At 36.9% G+C, this 16,914-nt stretch overlaps 1 protein-coding gene across 3 annotated transcripts in view; it reads left to right on the plus strand.

Annotated features, from left to right (window-relative positions):
- Positions 1 to 16,914, plus strand: part of STAP1 (signal transducing adaptor family member 1) — a 46,919-nt gene that overhangs the window by 23,096 nt on the left and 6,909 nt on the right. For 2 of the 3 annotated variants that reach the window (XM_021938581.2, XM_021938580.2), the window contains 3 exons: positions 1,930 to 2,058; positions 9,243 to 9,312; positions 11,633 to 11,729. In XM_021938581.2, coding sequence (XP_021794273.2) covers positions 1,930 to 2,058; positions 9,243 to 9,312; positions 11,633 to 11,729 — 296 coding nt within the window. The remainder of the gene's footprint in view (positions 1 to 1,929; positions 2,059 to 9,242; positions 9,313 to 11,632; positions 11,730 to 16,914) is intronic. The other variant, XM_021938582.2, reaches the window with a different exon arrangement.

Below are 16,914 nucleotides of genomic sequence, written 5' to 3' on the forward strand. Positions count from 1 at the left end.
CAAAATGCAGATTTGAACTAACCATCTTACCACACAGGAAATCCCCTCCACCCACATCTTTAGAACAAATAGATACTCTTTCCAGAGCTCACACCTAAATAAAAACTCCTATGAAGAAGGCAGGAAAAGATACTTTTTCACTATGCAAACTCTATGATTGACTGATTTTCTATGATAAAATTATACCAATAAATTTTCAATATCTAGAATGTTCTATCCAACTGACCAATTAGTGAGTAGTCATCGAGCTTGTACTTTGTCAAAGACCTTGTATAAAATGTTTAAGGTACTGGAAAAATAAAGAGGTGCAGAAAATGCTAAATTCACCAACGTCCTACATTTATTTTTTATATTATTGAAAAGATTCTGAGCTCTTTCCTCCAGGAATCTTGGTGGTGTTGTCAGTAAAACTTGTCCTGGTACCCTGTTTGACATCAGGTTCTGTTGCATACTCTATCTGTGCTACAATCACTGAAACCTGACAACCATCATTTTTACCTGAAACCACTGGCAACTGATAGATTGACTAAAAGTCACACGGACTGCTAATTTTTCTTTTTTTCTCAATAAAACAAGTAATATATGTTTATTATATATAAAAGATTAAAATCATTCCTTGTTCCACCACTCAGAGATATTTGCTATTAACATTTTCGGGTTTTTTTTTTTTTTTTTTTTTTTTTTTTGAGACAGCGTCTCATTCTGTTATCCAGGCTGGAGTGCAGCAGCGCGATCTCAGCTCACTGCAATCTCCACCTCTGGGTCTCAAACGATTCCCATGCCTTGGCCTCCTGAGTAACTGGGACCACAGGCGCCTGCCACTGCACCTGGCTAATTTTTGTATTTTTGCAGAGATAGGGTTTTGCCATGTTGCCCAGGCTGGTCTTGAACTCTTGAGCTCACGTGATCCACCCGCCTTGGCCTACCAAAGTCCTGGGATCACAGGTGTGAGCCACCATGCCCAGCCTTCTACCAGATCTTTTCTATGAGTTTTTTTTTCTATGAATATAACTATATATTTTCTTGACTACGATGTACAGGTGGTCTGTATAAGTTGAACAATGGTTAAATGACTTTTTAACTTTAAGATGATGCAAATGCAATATGCATTCAGTATAAACTCTACTTTTTGAGTACCCATACACCATTCTGTTTTTCACTTTCAGTACAGTATTCAATAAACTGCAGGAGACATTCAACATTTTATTATAAATAAGCTATGCGTTAGATGATTTTGCTCATCGATAGGCTAATGTAAGTGTTCTAAGCATTTTTAAGGTAGGCTAGGCTAAGCTATGATGTTCAGCAGGTTATGTGTATTAAATGCATTTTCAGCTTATGATATTTTCAACTTAGAGTGGGTTTACCGGGATATAATCCTATCATAATTCAAGGAGCATGTGTATATTATAAAAATGAGAAGTGCTTTTTTTATTTTGCACATAAAAATAACAACAATGCCATAGAAAGACATATTACACCAAAAGAAATGAGTGCAAACATATTTAAATATCAGTTGTTTAAAACTTAGACCATACAAGAGAAACATTTACAGATGTTTTGTATCCCTGAAAGGAAACTCCCAATAAATATTTATCCAATAACCTACTTATCAACTGAGACTGGGGATACATTGTTAATTCTTGTTGGTAATGATGATCATATACTGATCAGTAGATAACTTTTCAGGTTCTCTTTGTATAAAAAGGCTTTGGAAGAATTAAGGAAGGAAGACCTTAACGTTAGCATACACAGAGTGACACAGGCTTGTAATAATAGATCATTGTAATTACATAATTGGAATAATCAAACCAGAAGTTTTAAGAAAAGTTAACAACTGCAGCTCTCAAAGTTATTTTGGTAGTATTTTTTCAAGTAATTATCTTTGTCAGTTAAAAAAAAATTCTGTTTTTTATCTTACCTCTGTAGATGTTTTTATACAGTGTCCCGGAAAGAGGCAACTGAGATGCTCCAGAAGAACCCTTCTTTGGGAAATATGATCCTGAGGCCTGGTAGTGACAGTAGAAACTACTCCATCACTATCCGGCAGGAGACAGAGTATGTTTAATTTTTTTTTTTAATGTATGGAATTTTTAAAAGCATGGTATCACTTAATACAAGTCCAGATCAGCACCTGCTATGTGTTTCATTGGGGCTAAAAATATGAACATAAGTGGCCAGGCATAGTGGCTCACGCCTGTAATCCCAACACTTTGGGAGGCTGAGGCAGATGGATCACGAGGTCAGGAGATCGAGACCATCCTGGGTAACACAGTGAAACCCCGTCTCTACTAAAAATACAAAAAAGTAGCCAGGCGTGGTGGCACGTGCCTATAGTCCCAGCTACCCGGGAGGCTGAGGCAGAAGAATTGCTTGAACCCAGGAGGCGGAGGTTGGTGAACTGAGATCACGCCACTGCACTCCAGCCTGGGCGACAGAGCAAGACTCCGTCTGAAACAAACAAACAAACAAACAAACAAACAAACAAACAAAAAAAAACCACAAGAATAGGAGGGAATGTCATAAAAGCAATGCTAAAGACTGAGCCAATGCTAACACTGGCAGGGAAGAAGAAAAAATAACACATTATTTTGGTCCTGGGTATAGTTGTATTGTTCATTCATTCAAGTCAACAAACATTTATTAAGCACCTGCTATATGCCAAGCAATACTCTAGGCACTGAGAATACAGCAGTGAAAAAAACAAACATCTCTGTTTCGGTTTGAGTTGCCTAGCAATAAAAATATAAAAAGGAAAACATCCCTGGCTTCAATCTTCCATGAGTTTACAATTTTGTAGGGAGACAAAGACTTAAACACATAACTAAAAATATGTAGCAATAAGGTCTATAGAGTAAAATAAAGCAGGATGAGAGAGACGGGAACCCTCAGGGGTGATAAAGGGAGCACATTTTTATGGTTGCGGTTGTTTTAATATAGAGTGGTCAAGGAAGACCTACTTTATTAACTGATTTAAGCAGAGAGCTGAAGGAAGTGAGAGAATAAACCCTACCTATATCTGGGGCAAAAGTGCTCCAGGCAGCAAGTGCATATGCTTTGAGACAGAAGGATGTTTGACTTGTTCAAGAAAAGAAGAAGGCTGCTGTGACTGCAATGCAATGACCACAGAGAAAAGTCTTAGGAGAGGAGATTCCAGAGGTGGGGGTAGGGACACATCACTCAGAGCCCTACAGATCATCGTAGGGACAAGGGTTTTACTTTGAATGACATGAGAGGCCACTGAACTGTTGTCATAATCTGACTTATTTATAAAAAAAGGGCCACTTAGGAGCCTCTTTGTCAAGGTTACTAATTTCTTTCTGGTAAAATGGTCTAACTTTGATAAAGTCAGTAACACTTAAATGCAAGTTATTTTTCTGTGTAGTTAGGGTACTTAGATCTTTTAATAGACTCCAGCTTTCAAAGTCTATGAGAACTTGCACTTCATTGGGGACTCTGGCTTAGTTAATACTTCCACAACTGATAATATAATTTAAATATCGAGGTTTTGTCCTACATAAAAATATTCAATAAACTGGGTGCGGTGGCTCACGCCTGTAATCCCAGCACTTTGGGAGGCCGAGGTGGGCGGCCCACGAGGTCAGGAGATCAAGCCCACCCTGGCTAACACGGTGAAACCCTGTCTCTACTAAAAATACAAAAAATTAGCTGGGCGTGGTGGCGGGCGCCTGTAGTCCCAGCTACTTGGGAGGCTGAGGCAGGAGAATGGCGTGAACCCGGGAGGCGGAGCTTGCAGTGAGTCAAAATTGCGCCATTGCACTCCAATCTGGGTGACAGAGCAAGAGTCCATCTCAAAAAAAAAAAAAAAAAGAAAAGAAAATATTCAATAAATGACTTTCTTTAATAAACATGCATAAACAGAAATTTGACTTTTGAATTTGCTGTTCCTTATGGGGATAATATTATTTTATTAAATTTTATACTATAACATATCTATCAAGGAATCTATTTACTAATCTGCCCCATAAATATCTATAATTCTAAATATGAAGACACGTATGGTGAATAATGGTAGTTAAAAAGAAACAAGTTCCAGAGACAAATTTAAAACATGGCATTATGGCTACATTGCTAGTGTGAGCCACAGCCCAATAAGATTTATTCATTTGCCAGTAAACAGATCCTTGTCTTACACACTAGTCATGGGCACTTTAACAGATGGCAAGAATGTTAGATGGTAAATCAGATCATGGTTCTTTGTGTAAGGAAATGTGTGTGTGTGTGTATCTCTGTGTGTATATTTCTACAATGAATGTCTGTCAACTTAAACTTGTGGTTTCATTATTTTTTGTCTATTATAAACTAACATTTTAAGTTAATGGATTTTCAACTCTATTGAAATATGGTAAAAAATAATAGATTTTTCAGTTACAACCTGATTTGATTTATAATTTACTTGACTATCTTGATACAAATCCAAAAGAAATCATTTTTCTTATTGTCATGATTGCCATTAAATATCAGTGAACTGAGAATAATTTGTAGGAGAAAAGTGGATTTTTCTCTTTAGTGTATCCTGTTCAAGAAGTTTGTCCTTTTTCAGGATTTAGGAAATTGTGTATCACATAAACTACAGCATATCCTTAACTGTTTACTTCCACTTTTAAAAATGAGAGGATGTAACACTGAATTAAAAATTAAGAGATAGCAGATTTTTAATAGAAACATAATCTAACTGCTTAAAAGTAAAATTAGATCACCAAAGAGAGTGATTTTTTTCTTTTCCTTAATGTCATTCCTTTCTTGGTCAGATTAAGTGGTTGATCCATTAACACGTGACCTCTGTCTTACTATTCTGCATGAAATGAACAAAATCTCAAGACTTGATAGCTCCTTAAAGATTGCATATTTTGGCCAGGCATGGTGGCTCACGCCTGTAATCCCGGCACTTTGGGAGGCCGAGGCAGGCGGATCAAGAGGTCAGGAGGTTGAGACCAGCCTGACCAACATGATGAAACCCTGTCTCTACTAAAAATACAGAAATTAGCTGGGCGTGGTGGCACGTGCCTGTAATCCCAGCTACTCAGGAGGCTGAGGCAGGAGAATCGCTTGAACCTGGGAGGTGGAAGTTGCAGTGAGCTGAGATCTTGCCACTGCACTCCAGCCTGGGCAAGAGAGCAAGACTGTCTCAAAAACAAACAAAAAAACTGCATATTTCTTGCACAATAGCAGCCTGATCCCTTTTAAGGTGGTCTAGATTAGTACAACACTTTCATTACATTTTCTATACAATTAACTATGAGAAATAACTGTTTTCTGCTACAGACGTGGTGTGTGACTAAACACAGTGATTATCTGTACTTAGGATTTGAATATAGTGTCACAGTTTTTACTCACAATTGCATTGTATTTAAGTTATATGTTAAGCTCATAAGAGAGTACGGAAAAGGAGTTCATATCAAAGTTGCATAATTCTAAATGTAATAAATTCACTTTCAGTTTGAATTCATACAGAAATTCATGCTTTTGTTAGCTGATGGTCATCAAAACTTACAACATTTTATAAAACTAATCACTCTCCCCCTACAAAAGTTCATATTTGGAAAGCAAGAAATATGGTTAAACTAAAGCATTCTAACACTAGAGTCAGTATGCACTTATTTAGGCTTTGAGAAATAGTTTATACCTGGAAGTGGATAAGAAAAAATCAACTGTATTGCACAAATTTTCTTTACATGCCAAATCCATCTATGATGTCAAAGTTTGTTAAATGTATTCTCTAATGCCTCAAAACAGGTGTTTCAGAGTACCTGAATTTAATATCTTCCATGTAACAGGTCACTTAATTTTAAAGGATAACAGTTGTAGAGAGTATTAGAATTTTAGCTTGTTATATGGTACAACGTAATGTAAAGAATTTGGTAGAAACTTCGGCTACTGGGAAACACTTGTATTACTCACAAAACCAACTCATTCTCTTACAGGTTATGGGAGAAAGTTCAGTCATGCAAGTTAGATGACTGTGTCTGGTAAAACATTCGCTGAAAAGTACAAGTTGGTTTACAAAGCAGTACATGAAAATAAAATTATCTCCATCTGTTAACAGAGCAGCTGTGGGAGGGAAGACTTGTTCTCAGGAATAAACAAAAGCCATTCAATGCCAAATTACCAGATGACTCTTGTCTCAGTGTAGACTATCATCCACCTTTACCCAGCCCAGTGGTGCGTGAATTCATAAGACATAAAACTGTTCTTATAACAGAACTTCATGGCTTGGTTTGGTTTTCTTGAAAATGTTATGACTAGGTACCAAGCTAGTAGTATGGAAACTTTGGAAAGCCATTAGCTAACGAAGCAGTAGGAAACATTTACCCAAAATGTATTTATTTGCAAAAATTGAGGTCAGAAGCTAAGAACATTTAAGGGAACACCTTTTGTTTAAAAAAAAAAAAAAAAAAAGACTTGCTACTTCTGTTTTGAGGTCAGCGTAAGGAAACCTTCATATAGCAAATTCTATCAATCTTGTTTTTTTCATCTCTTTTTATTTCTTTGGAAAAGCAGAACAAAACAGAATAAGAAAGGAAAGCACAATGTCTAAAAAGAGAGTCAAAACCTAAGCAACTTCAATGGAGTTTTTTTCCCACCTCTTTCTGTTCCAGGATTTCAATGTATTAGTCAAAAGTTCCAAGATGCCTTGTTGACCTTTGCCACTTTTCGTTCCACGGCTTTGCCATGGATGATGATGATGATGATGATGATAAGACGTTTTTTTTTTTTTTTTTTTTTTTTTTTTTTTTGAGACGGGGCCTCAGTCTGTCTCATAGGCTGGAAGTGCAGTGGCGCCATCTCGGCTCACTGCAAGCTCAGCCTCCCGGGTTCACTCCATTCTCCTGCCTCCGCCTCCCGAGTAGCTGGGACTACAGGTGCCTGCCATCACGCCCTGCTAATTTTTTGTATTTTTAGTAGAGACAGGGTTTCACCGTGTTAGCCAGGGTGGTCGCGATCTCCTGACCTCGTGATCCACCCGCCTTGGTCTCCCAAAGTGCTGGAATTGCAGGCGTGAACCACTGCGCCCGGCTGATATGATGGCTTTTAATAACAGCAATTGTTGTTCTCCTTATAGGTTACCATTTGTGGGTCCTATGCTGAGTACTGGCGAACATTTCCTTCAGGCAAAATAAAAACTTTGAGACAGACAGTATTTTCCATGTTTTACAAATGAAGAGGATGAGACTCACAGAAACTACAACATTAAAACAATACATTTAAGAAGTAGTAAAAATGATTATAATTTACCGAGTGGTTAAATGTGCCAGACACTGTACTAAGGGCTTTGCAAACATTAACTCACAGCAGCCCCGTGAGGCAAGGCACCATCTCCATTTTACAGACGAAGAAAATGGAGGATCAGAGAATCCACATGACAGAATCGGAATTTGAACCAAGTTTTCTATCAGTCTTCCAATGAACAGCAATCCCTTATTTAATGGGAATACAGGAATTCTAATTGAAATTGTAGAGTTTTCAAAAGTAACTGTCTGATTACGAAGATCTTATTATGATGTGATAAAGATAAAGCCAGATACAACCACTCTGAAAGGGTACTATATAATAACCTTCTGTGTCCAAAAATGCTTCCTTTACCAACTTGCAACTGATTCCTGAAATTTCAGCATTAAGGAATGCTGAATGCCTTTTAGGAAGGGAAAGGGTTGGTTGGGTTTTATCCCACGTTTTGAAAGTAGGTTATTGGAATTTATGAGCTGTTTTCCATTGTGATATCCAATTGAGAGGTGATTTGGATACAATGGTGGATGAGAAGAGTTCCCTTAATAGAAGACTTCAGTTTCAGTCCTAACTGAAAATGAAAGGAGAAGCGATTTTAAAAAAGGTAGAAAGACCCTGTGCCTAGCTTAACCTGATGAACACTTTTGTTTTAGACAGCTTCTATTGTACATAGGACAAATGCTTAATTAGCGTGTCATTCAATCAAATGACAAAGTAATAAATGCTGTTAACCTGTCAACACTAGAAAAAGTTTTCATCCTAACATGCTTGTCATACAAATCAAGGGAATTCAAGACAAATATACGCTAGTTCAAAACTAACAGACAAGGATACTGACTTCTGATCTCAGTATAAATTTGCTTAGTTCTAGCAGATAACATTACCAGATGGGGGATCCTTTTTTTTTTTTTTTTTTTTTTTGAGACAGGGTCTCACTCTGTTGCCCAGGCTACAGTGCAGTGGCGCAATCATAGCTCACTGCAGCCTCAACCTCCTGGGCGCAGGGGTTTTGCTCACCTAACACCTGAGTAGCTGGGACCACATATACATGCCACCATGCCTGGCTAATTTTTTTATTTTATTTTATTTTTATTTTTAGAGATGGGGTCTCACTATGTTGCCCAGTCTTTTTCTAACTCCTGGGCTCAAGTGATCCTCCTGCCTTGGCCTTTCAAAAGTGCTGGGATTACGGGCATGAGCCATCCCACTCATCCAGCTCCTAATATTTTAAAAACTCAATTTTATAAATACCTATTCTGTGCCTAATGCTAGAATACAGAGATGCATAGGATATGCCTCTTGTTCATAAACATTTCATAATCAATAAAATACCCTGTATTTGAGTGGTAATAATTTTGAGTGCTATGTGACTATAGAAGAGGAAGACATTACAATTCATGTAATGTACTTATGTTATCATCTATATGTTCATATAGTGCCTAAGACCCAGTGTTTTCCATATCTCTAAGTCAGCCCCAAAGTTAGTGGATATCCAGGGTGGTATATGAGCTAACATGAATAACAGCTATTGAGGGCTTTCTGGTTGGACTGGTGATAATGTAGAGTAGAAAGCAATGTACTTTTAATAATTCTTTCTACTTCTCTCTTAATATGGAGAATATATATTTGATTTTATATATCTAAATAGAATTTTATTATGTTTTTTACTTTCTAGGTTACTGATATTAAAAAAAAATATTTCTGCCTGAAAGATTTTTAATTCTTGATTTCTTTTTTCCCTGTTTATTCTTTCTAATTTACTCACTCAGTGACTCAGATTACCTATATCCCTAGTGAGTAGCACCCATAAAAAGACATTCTGCAAACCAGGTAAACAGAAAAACAAAAACCACCAAGGCTTTTTTTTTTTTTTTTTGCCAAACTATAGTCATGACAACATAGGTTGATTATACAGGTGATATTTTATATTTACTTTAGTTTGCATTTACCCAATGGTATAATAAAATGGAGACTAACCATTTGTTTCATTGTAGCATGCCAAGAATCAAGCACTACAAAGTGATGAGTGTAGGACAAAACTACACTATTGAACTGGAAAAACCTGTAAGTAGCTAATTTTGTTGTTGTTGATGAACTTCCTCCCGATTCCTTATAGCCTCCTAGTGCTGGCAAAAAGCAGGCAAGTTAAGGGCCCCTGAATGTGGCAGATATACAAGGTGAAAGTGAGATTCAGGAACAGGTGGGTGAGGCAGAGTAAAAGGTAATTTGCTTCTAAAAATTCTTTCCACTTTTCTTTCTCTGCAAGTCTCTCAAGGTTTGCAGGGAAAGAAAAGTGGAAAGAATTCAGGGAAAGAAGGATATTTTTGTTAAACATTCACCAATTATACATCTTCAAATATGTTTATTTCTAATGGGAAGAAATCTATAAATGCCTAATCCTTTTAATACCTCTAATGCTGAAGTTCAGAAATCCTCTCTTAATAGCAACATAGTAGTGAAGAAAGGATTTCTATTTGTCTTCAACTTTTCTCCCACCCTAGCTGACGTATCATGGGGCTAATGATATAGCTAAGCACTTGACATATATCATCCAATGTAACTGTTATCATTACCCTGAGGTAGATATTGTTATGCCTTTTATACAGGTGAGATAATTGGTATTTACACTGTTCTGAAACAATGAGAATGTGGTGATGTGGCCTACATTCCAGGATGCTGAAAAAGAGAATATAGCTCTGTGATTTTAGGCTGCAGTAGTGGGAAGATTGAGTCAGGAAAGATGTCTCCAGATATCACTTAAATAGAACTGGTGGGTCTTGAAGATATTTATATTTACCTAGTTCCTCTGCTTCTCCAGGCCCATTGTGTTGATCAAATAGAAAAAGGAACAGTGTGGTTGAATTTCTTATATTTGGTCATAATTCTTAGAGAGTAAGGTAGCTGCTGATTCATAGAGCACACTTCCATCGTTGCCATAAGTGCCTCCCAAAGCTTCTCAGTTATCAGATCCATTCCCAACTAGACTTTTAAAATGAAATTCAATAAAGAAGGCAGATAACTAGATTGCTAAAGGATAATCCAAATAACTAAGTGACTACAAGCAATGGACAAGGAAGAATAATGTGACATCTTTGTAACTGGGTGAACTGGGGCTCATTTCTGTCATTAGCTCATACAGTCTACAGTGTAAGGAAAACTAATAGCCTGGATTATTCTTTCATTTTTCACCATCCCCAACCCCTCAACCCCTCAATGAGGTTGTATTTTTGTGATTTTTTTTTTTTTTTTTGTTAGAGACAGGAGTCTTGTTATGTTGCCCAGGCTTGAGCACAGTGGCTGTTCACAGGAGCAATCATAGTGCCAGCCTGAAACTCCTGGGCTCAAGTGATCCTCCTACTTCAGCCTCCCGAGTAGCGGGAACTACAGGTGCATGCTACTGCGCCTGGCTCAGGAATTCTTTTTCCTCTTCAAGGTTATCTGGCATATTCTGGTATATTTATTCTGACTTCACTTGTATAAAAATATTAGTTTAGGGGTAGAAACATATTTTATCTACTCCTAGACCAGCAAATTATCCTGTTACAATAAAATACTAAAATGCTTAAATTCTCTGGTTTTAAAGGTTATTTGCTTTAAAGCAGAAGAAACCAACTACAGCTAACTTAAGAAAAAATAAATTTATTATAAGAACATAGAATGACTGGAAGGGTAGCAAACCTTCAGAGACTAGGAAGCAGTTACTTGTGCTAAGAACTATCTGATAAGGAAACTGGGTATCCTTCTTTGTTCTTCAAGTTCGAATTTCAGAAAGAAAGCATTTTCTGGCCTAACTTCAGTCACATTCTTTTGCTCCCCCCATTTTTTTAGGGACAGGGTCTTACCCTGTCACTCAGGCTGGGGTACAGTAGGACTATCATAACCCATGCAGCCTCGAACTTCTGGACTCAAGGAATCCTCCTGCCTCAGCCTCCTGAGCAGCTGGCGCTACAGGTGTGAGCTACCACACCTAGCTAATTTTTTCAATTTTTGTAGAGACAGGATCTCACTACATTGCTCAGGCTGGCCTGAAACTCCTGGTCTCAAGTGATCCTCCCACCGGGACTTCCCAAAGTGCTGGGATTACAGGTGTAAGCCACCACACTTGGCTTACATTCTTATGCTTTAATTGAGGGAGAGCAAGCCACCTAACTATTGTCTACCAGATTGTGTTCAATGGGAAAGGTGGTAATTCCTCAACAGGGAATGGACACATGGTCAATTAAAAAGGAGAAATAAGACACAGGGATAGGTAAAACTATGGTCATACAGTATGCCATTGAAGTGAAGTAATGACAGTAATCTCCATTAGATTCCAATTGAGCCTTCTCTTACTCTACCTTTATCCATGTGACGCTGAGTTTTCTCTCACTCTCTATTAATATAGGTAACACTCCCAAACCTTTTCAGCGTCATTGATTATTTTGTGAAGGAGACTCGAGGAAATTTAAGACCATTTATATGTTCAACTGATGAAAACACTGGTATGTTTTTCACTTCATTGCTCTGTTAAGGGAAACAAAACAAAACAAAACTCCCAAAACTCTGCATATGATTTACAGTACCAGCCAGGCAGGAACTGTAGTTCAGTCTTTAAATTTATCCATTTGGAAATCATTTTGTCACTCAGTCTGTGAAAATAGGAAAGTACCAATATGTATTATGAACAGAGTATGGGTGCATTCTAGGGAATGGAAAACCCTGAGGAAAGTATTATTACTATTAATTTCATTCTATCATTCTACTCGGCTTTATCTAACAAATTCAGAGGTAAGAGAAAACCATAATCATACAAGTTAATGGAAACAAAATGGTATTTAAAGGGAGAGTCTGTCAACAATGTTAGATGCGTAATACGGGATAAAATGAATGAAGATTAAGAAGACACGATGGGAACTGGTGATTAGCCAATACATGACTTGAGAGAGAGAAGTTTTATTCCAGTGTGAAGACAGAAGTCAGATTGCAAAATAACAAGGAATGAGTGTGGGTGGTGAGGAATTACAGATAAAGACTGTAGCTAGGAACAGCTACATAATTTGCCAGCCCCTTGTTCATAAATTAAGAATTTCAAAAACAGTTAGAGCAAACAGTTTACACACCCCTGAAACTGGCTCTCTTTGCAGTCCAATTTCTGGCAGAGCAAGCCAGGCTGAATGTAATAGTAGTCTCTCTCTATCTTATGGAACAGTTCCTGGTACACATGGTCACTGGCAAACTGTAAGCAGGAGAGAGAAAGTACCTCCAGCTTGTTTGGATTTTAGTTATCAAAACAAGTCTCTTTTTTGACAGATTATGGGGGAAAGCAACCTTACTTGGCTACCGGCATCAAGGGCATATCTGGATAGTCTTATTAATTAAAAGGATAGCAAGTTTAAAAGTCCAAGTTCTTAAAACATGATTATGAATCTCGTGATGCCAAATAACAGTAACCAAAACCACAGAATCTCAGGATTTGAAGGAACTTTAGAAAATTATATTATCTTATATGTTTAGAACTCACCTGCACATTCAATACAGGAAATATCTCTAAGATATGATCCCTTCAGCTTGTCTGTAAATTGTGAATGTAAGGGGGCTTAAATTTGATTTTTGAAGCAGCACAGTTCATTTCTGGACAGTTCTCGTATTAGAGAATTCTTCCTTGATATTGAATCTGAAGCATTCCCTCAACTTCTACATATTAATCCAATGTCTGCCTTTGAAACATTATGACTTAAAAGCCCGTCAAATTTTTAAAAATGTCTACAATGTTTCCCCTCAGTTTTTTACTCTGTCATCTAAATTATTGGTTCCTGAATTTCTCTCTCATCTTTGATGTTCTTTTTACATTGTCTAATTTTTAAACTTGTCACTTAAAATATAACCCTACTGAATAATAATGTTGAGCATCTTTTTATGTGTTATTTGCCATTATATATTTGGGAAAGTATGTGTTTGAATCTTTTGCCCATATTTTTATTGGGTTGTTTTTCTTTCATACTTGTTTTAAGAGCTCTTAACCGATACAAGCTTTTTTTTTTTCTTTTTTTTTGTATGATTGGGAAGTATTTTCTCAGTCTGTGATTTGTCTTTTCATTCTTTTAACAGTGTCTTTGGGAGAGCAGAAGTTTTAAATTTTGCTTCTGTAGATTATACTTTGGTGTTATACCTGAGAACTCTGCCTAACCTAAAATCACAAAGACTATTTTCCTGTTTTCTTTTAGAAGTGTTGTAAATTTATGTTTCACATTTAGATCTATGATACATTTTGGATTTTTAAACTGGGAGGGATGGGTCAAGATTCATTTAGTTGCATTTAGATATGTAATTGTTCCAGCCCCATTTGTTTAAAAAGATTATCCCACTGAACAGGGCAGCCCACACCTATAATCCCAGCACTTTGAGAGGACAAGGCAGGAAGATCACTTTGAGAGCATTGTGGGCAACAGAGGGAGACTTCATCTCTACCAAAAAAAAAAAAAAAAAAATGCTGGGTATGGTAGCCCACGCCTGTAGTCCTAGCTACTTTGGAGGGTGAGGCAGCCAGAAGTTCAAGGTTGCAGTGCACTGACTGTGCCAATGCACAATTTGAAAGGGCAAGAGTGAGACCCTTTCTCTAAAAAGTAAAAATAAAAATAAATACTTCTCCATTGAATTGTCTTTGCAACATCTGTAAAAATCTATTGACCATTTTTGCATGGATTAATTTCCAATGATATATGTTCCTACCATTTTGCCACATTTACTATAACTTCACAGTAATTCTTGAAATCAGGAGGAATATTTTGTTCTTTGCTCTTTTCTTTTTCAAAATTGTTTAGACTAGTCTAGTTTCTTTGCCTTTCATTATAAATTTTAGAATCAGCTTGTTGCTATCCAGAGAACAATTCTCCTGAGACTTTGACTGGATTGTGTCGAATCTGTTGATCAGTTCAGGAATATTTTGGAGCTTTAAGATTTAATAACTGCCCTGTTGGCTTTCAAACTTGCATGGATCCTGTAGCCCCTTCGTTTTGGCCAATTTCTCCCATTTTGAATGGCTGTATTTACCCAATGCCTGTACCCCCATTGTATCTTGGAAGTAACTAACTTGTCTTTGATTTTACAGGCTCACAGGCAGAAGGGACTTGCCTTGTCTCATATGAGACTTTGCACTTGGAGTTTTGGGTTAATGCTGAAATGAGTTAAGACTTTGAGGGACTGTTGGCAAGATGTGATAGGTTTTGAAATGTGTAATGGACGTGAGATTTGGGAGGGACCAGGAATGGAATGATATGGTTTTGCTCTGTGTCCCCACCCAAATCTCAGCTCAAACTGTAATTCCCAGGTGTTGAGGGAGGGATCTGGTGAGAGGTGATTGGATCATGCGGACAGTTTCTCCCATGCTGTTCTCATGATAATGAGTTCTCACAAGATCTGATGGTTTTAAAGTGGCAGTTTCCCTTGCACTCTCTTTTTCTCTTGGCTATTGTGAATAGTGTTGTTATGAACACAGGCGTGCAAACATCTCTTCAGTACACCAATTTCCTTTCTTTGGGGTATATACCTAGCAATGGGATTGCTGGGTCATATGGTAGTTCTATTTTTCTTTCTTTGAGGAGCCTTCATACTGTTCTCTGTAGTTGCTCTACTAATTTACATTCCCACTAACAGTGTATGAAGCTTCCCTTTTCTCTACATCCTTGCCAGCTTGGTTATTGCCTGTCTTTTGAATATAAGCCATTTTAAATGGGGTGAGATATCACATTGCCATTTTGATTTGCATTTCTCTGATGATCAATGATGTTGAGCACATTTTCATATACCTGTTTGCCATTTGTATGTCTTCTTTTGAGCAATGTCTATTTGTATGTCTTCTTTTGAGCATTGCTTTTTGAGCAATGTCAGATATTTTGCCCATTTTTAGTTGTTTTATTAGATATACTTCCTATTGAGTTACTGAACTCCTTATAAATTCTGTCTATGAATTCCTTGTCAGATGTGTAGTTTGCAAATATTTTCTCCCATTCTGTGGGTTGTCTCTTCACTTTAATGATTGTTTCCTTTGTTGTGCAGAAGCTTTTTAACTCAATATGATCCCATTTGTTTATTTTTGCTTTAGTTGCCTGTGCTTGTCGTGTCTTATACTCAAAACATTTCTGTCTAGACCAACATCCTGGAGAGTTTTCCCAATGTTTTCTTGGAGTAGTTCCATAGTTTCATAGTTTCAGGTAATAAAGGGATGTTGAATTTTATCAAATACTTTTTCAGAATCAATTGAAATGATCATATACTTTTTGTTCTTCATTCTGTTGATACAATGTATTACACTGATTGATTTACATATGTTGAGTCATCCTTGTATCCCAGGGATGATAAATTCCACCTGATCATGTTGGATAATCTTTTTAATGTGTTGTTGAATTTAGTTTACTAGTATTTTGTTGAGGAGTTTTACATCAATGTTCATCAGAGATATTGGCCTGTAGTTTTTTAAAATGTGTCTTTGTCTAGTTTTATCATCAAGGTAATACTAGCACTGCAGAATGACTTTGGAAGTATTCCCTCCTCCTCTATTTTTTGAATCATCTTAGTAGGACTAGTATTAGTCCTTCTTTAAACATTTGATGGAATTCAGCAGTGAAGCCATTAGGTCCCAGGCTCTTCTTTGCTGGGAGACTTTATTATGGCTTTAAACTCATTATTTATTATTGCCCTATTCAGGTTTTGGATTTTTTCATGGTTTCATCTTGGTAGGTTGTATGTGTCTAGAAATTTATCTATTTCTTCTCAATATTCGAATTTATTGGCATATAGTTGCTCATAGTAGTCTCTAATTATCCTAATTTAATTTTAATTTCTGTGGTATCAGTTGTAATGTCTCCTTTTTCATCTCTGATAGTATATATTTGGGTCTTCTTTTTTTCTTAGTCTGAGTAAAGATTTGTTGATTTTCTTTTTTATTTTTATTTTTATTTTATTTTTTTTTGAGACAGAGTCTCACTTTGTCACCTAGACTGGAGTGCAGTGGCACAATCTCAGCTCACTGCAACCTTCACCCCCTGGGTTCAAGTGATTCTGCCTCAGCCTCCCAAGTACCTAGGATTACAGGTGTGTGCCACCACAGCTGGCTCATTTTTGTATTTTTAGTAGAGATGGGGTTTCGCCATGTTGGCCAGGTTGGTCTCGAACTCCTGACCTCAAGTGATCCACTTGCCTTGGCCTCTCAAAATATTGGGATTACAGGTGTGAGCCACCATGCCCAGCTTATTTTTTCAAAAAACGTTTTGTTTCAATAATCTTTTGTATTTTTTTTAATTTAAATTTCATTTATTTCTGCTGTGACTTTTATTGTTTCTTTTTTCTACTAATTTTGGGTTTGGTTTGTTCTTGCTTTTGTGGTTCTTTATGATGCATCATTAGGTTGTTTATTTAAAACTTTTCTACTTTTCTGATGTAGATGCTTATTGGTATAAACTTTCCTGTTAGTACTGCTTTTGCTGTATCTCATAGATTTTGGTCTGTTGAATTGCCATTTTGATTTGTTTCAAGAAAACTTTAAATTTCCTTTTAAATTTATTCATTGACCCACTGGTCATTCAGGAGCATTTTGTTTAATTTCCATGTGTTCATATAGTTTCTAAAGTTCCTCTTGTTACTGATTTCTAGTTTTATTCCATTGTGGTTGGAGACAATGCTTGATATTAC

Source organism: Papio anubis, chromosome 3, assembly GCF_008728515.1.
Source record: "Papio anubis isolate 15944 chromosome 3, Panubis1.0, whole genome shotgun sequence".
NCBI classification, from domain to species: Eukaryota; Metazoa; Chordata; class Mammalia; order Primates; family Cercopithecidae; genus Papio; species Papio anubis.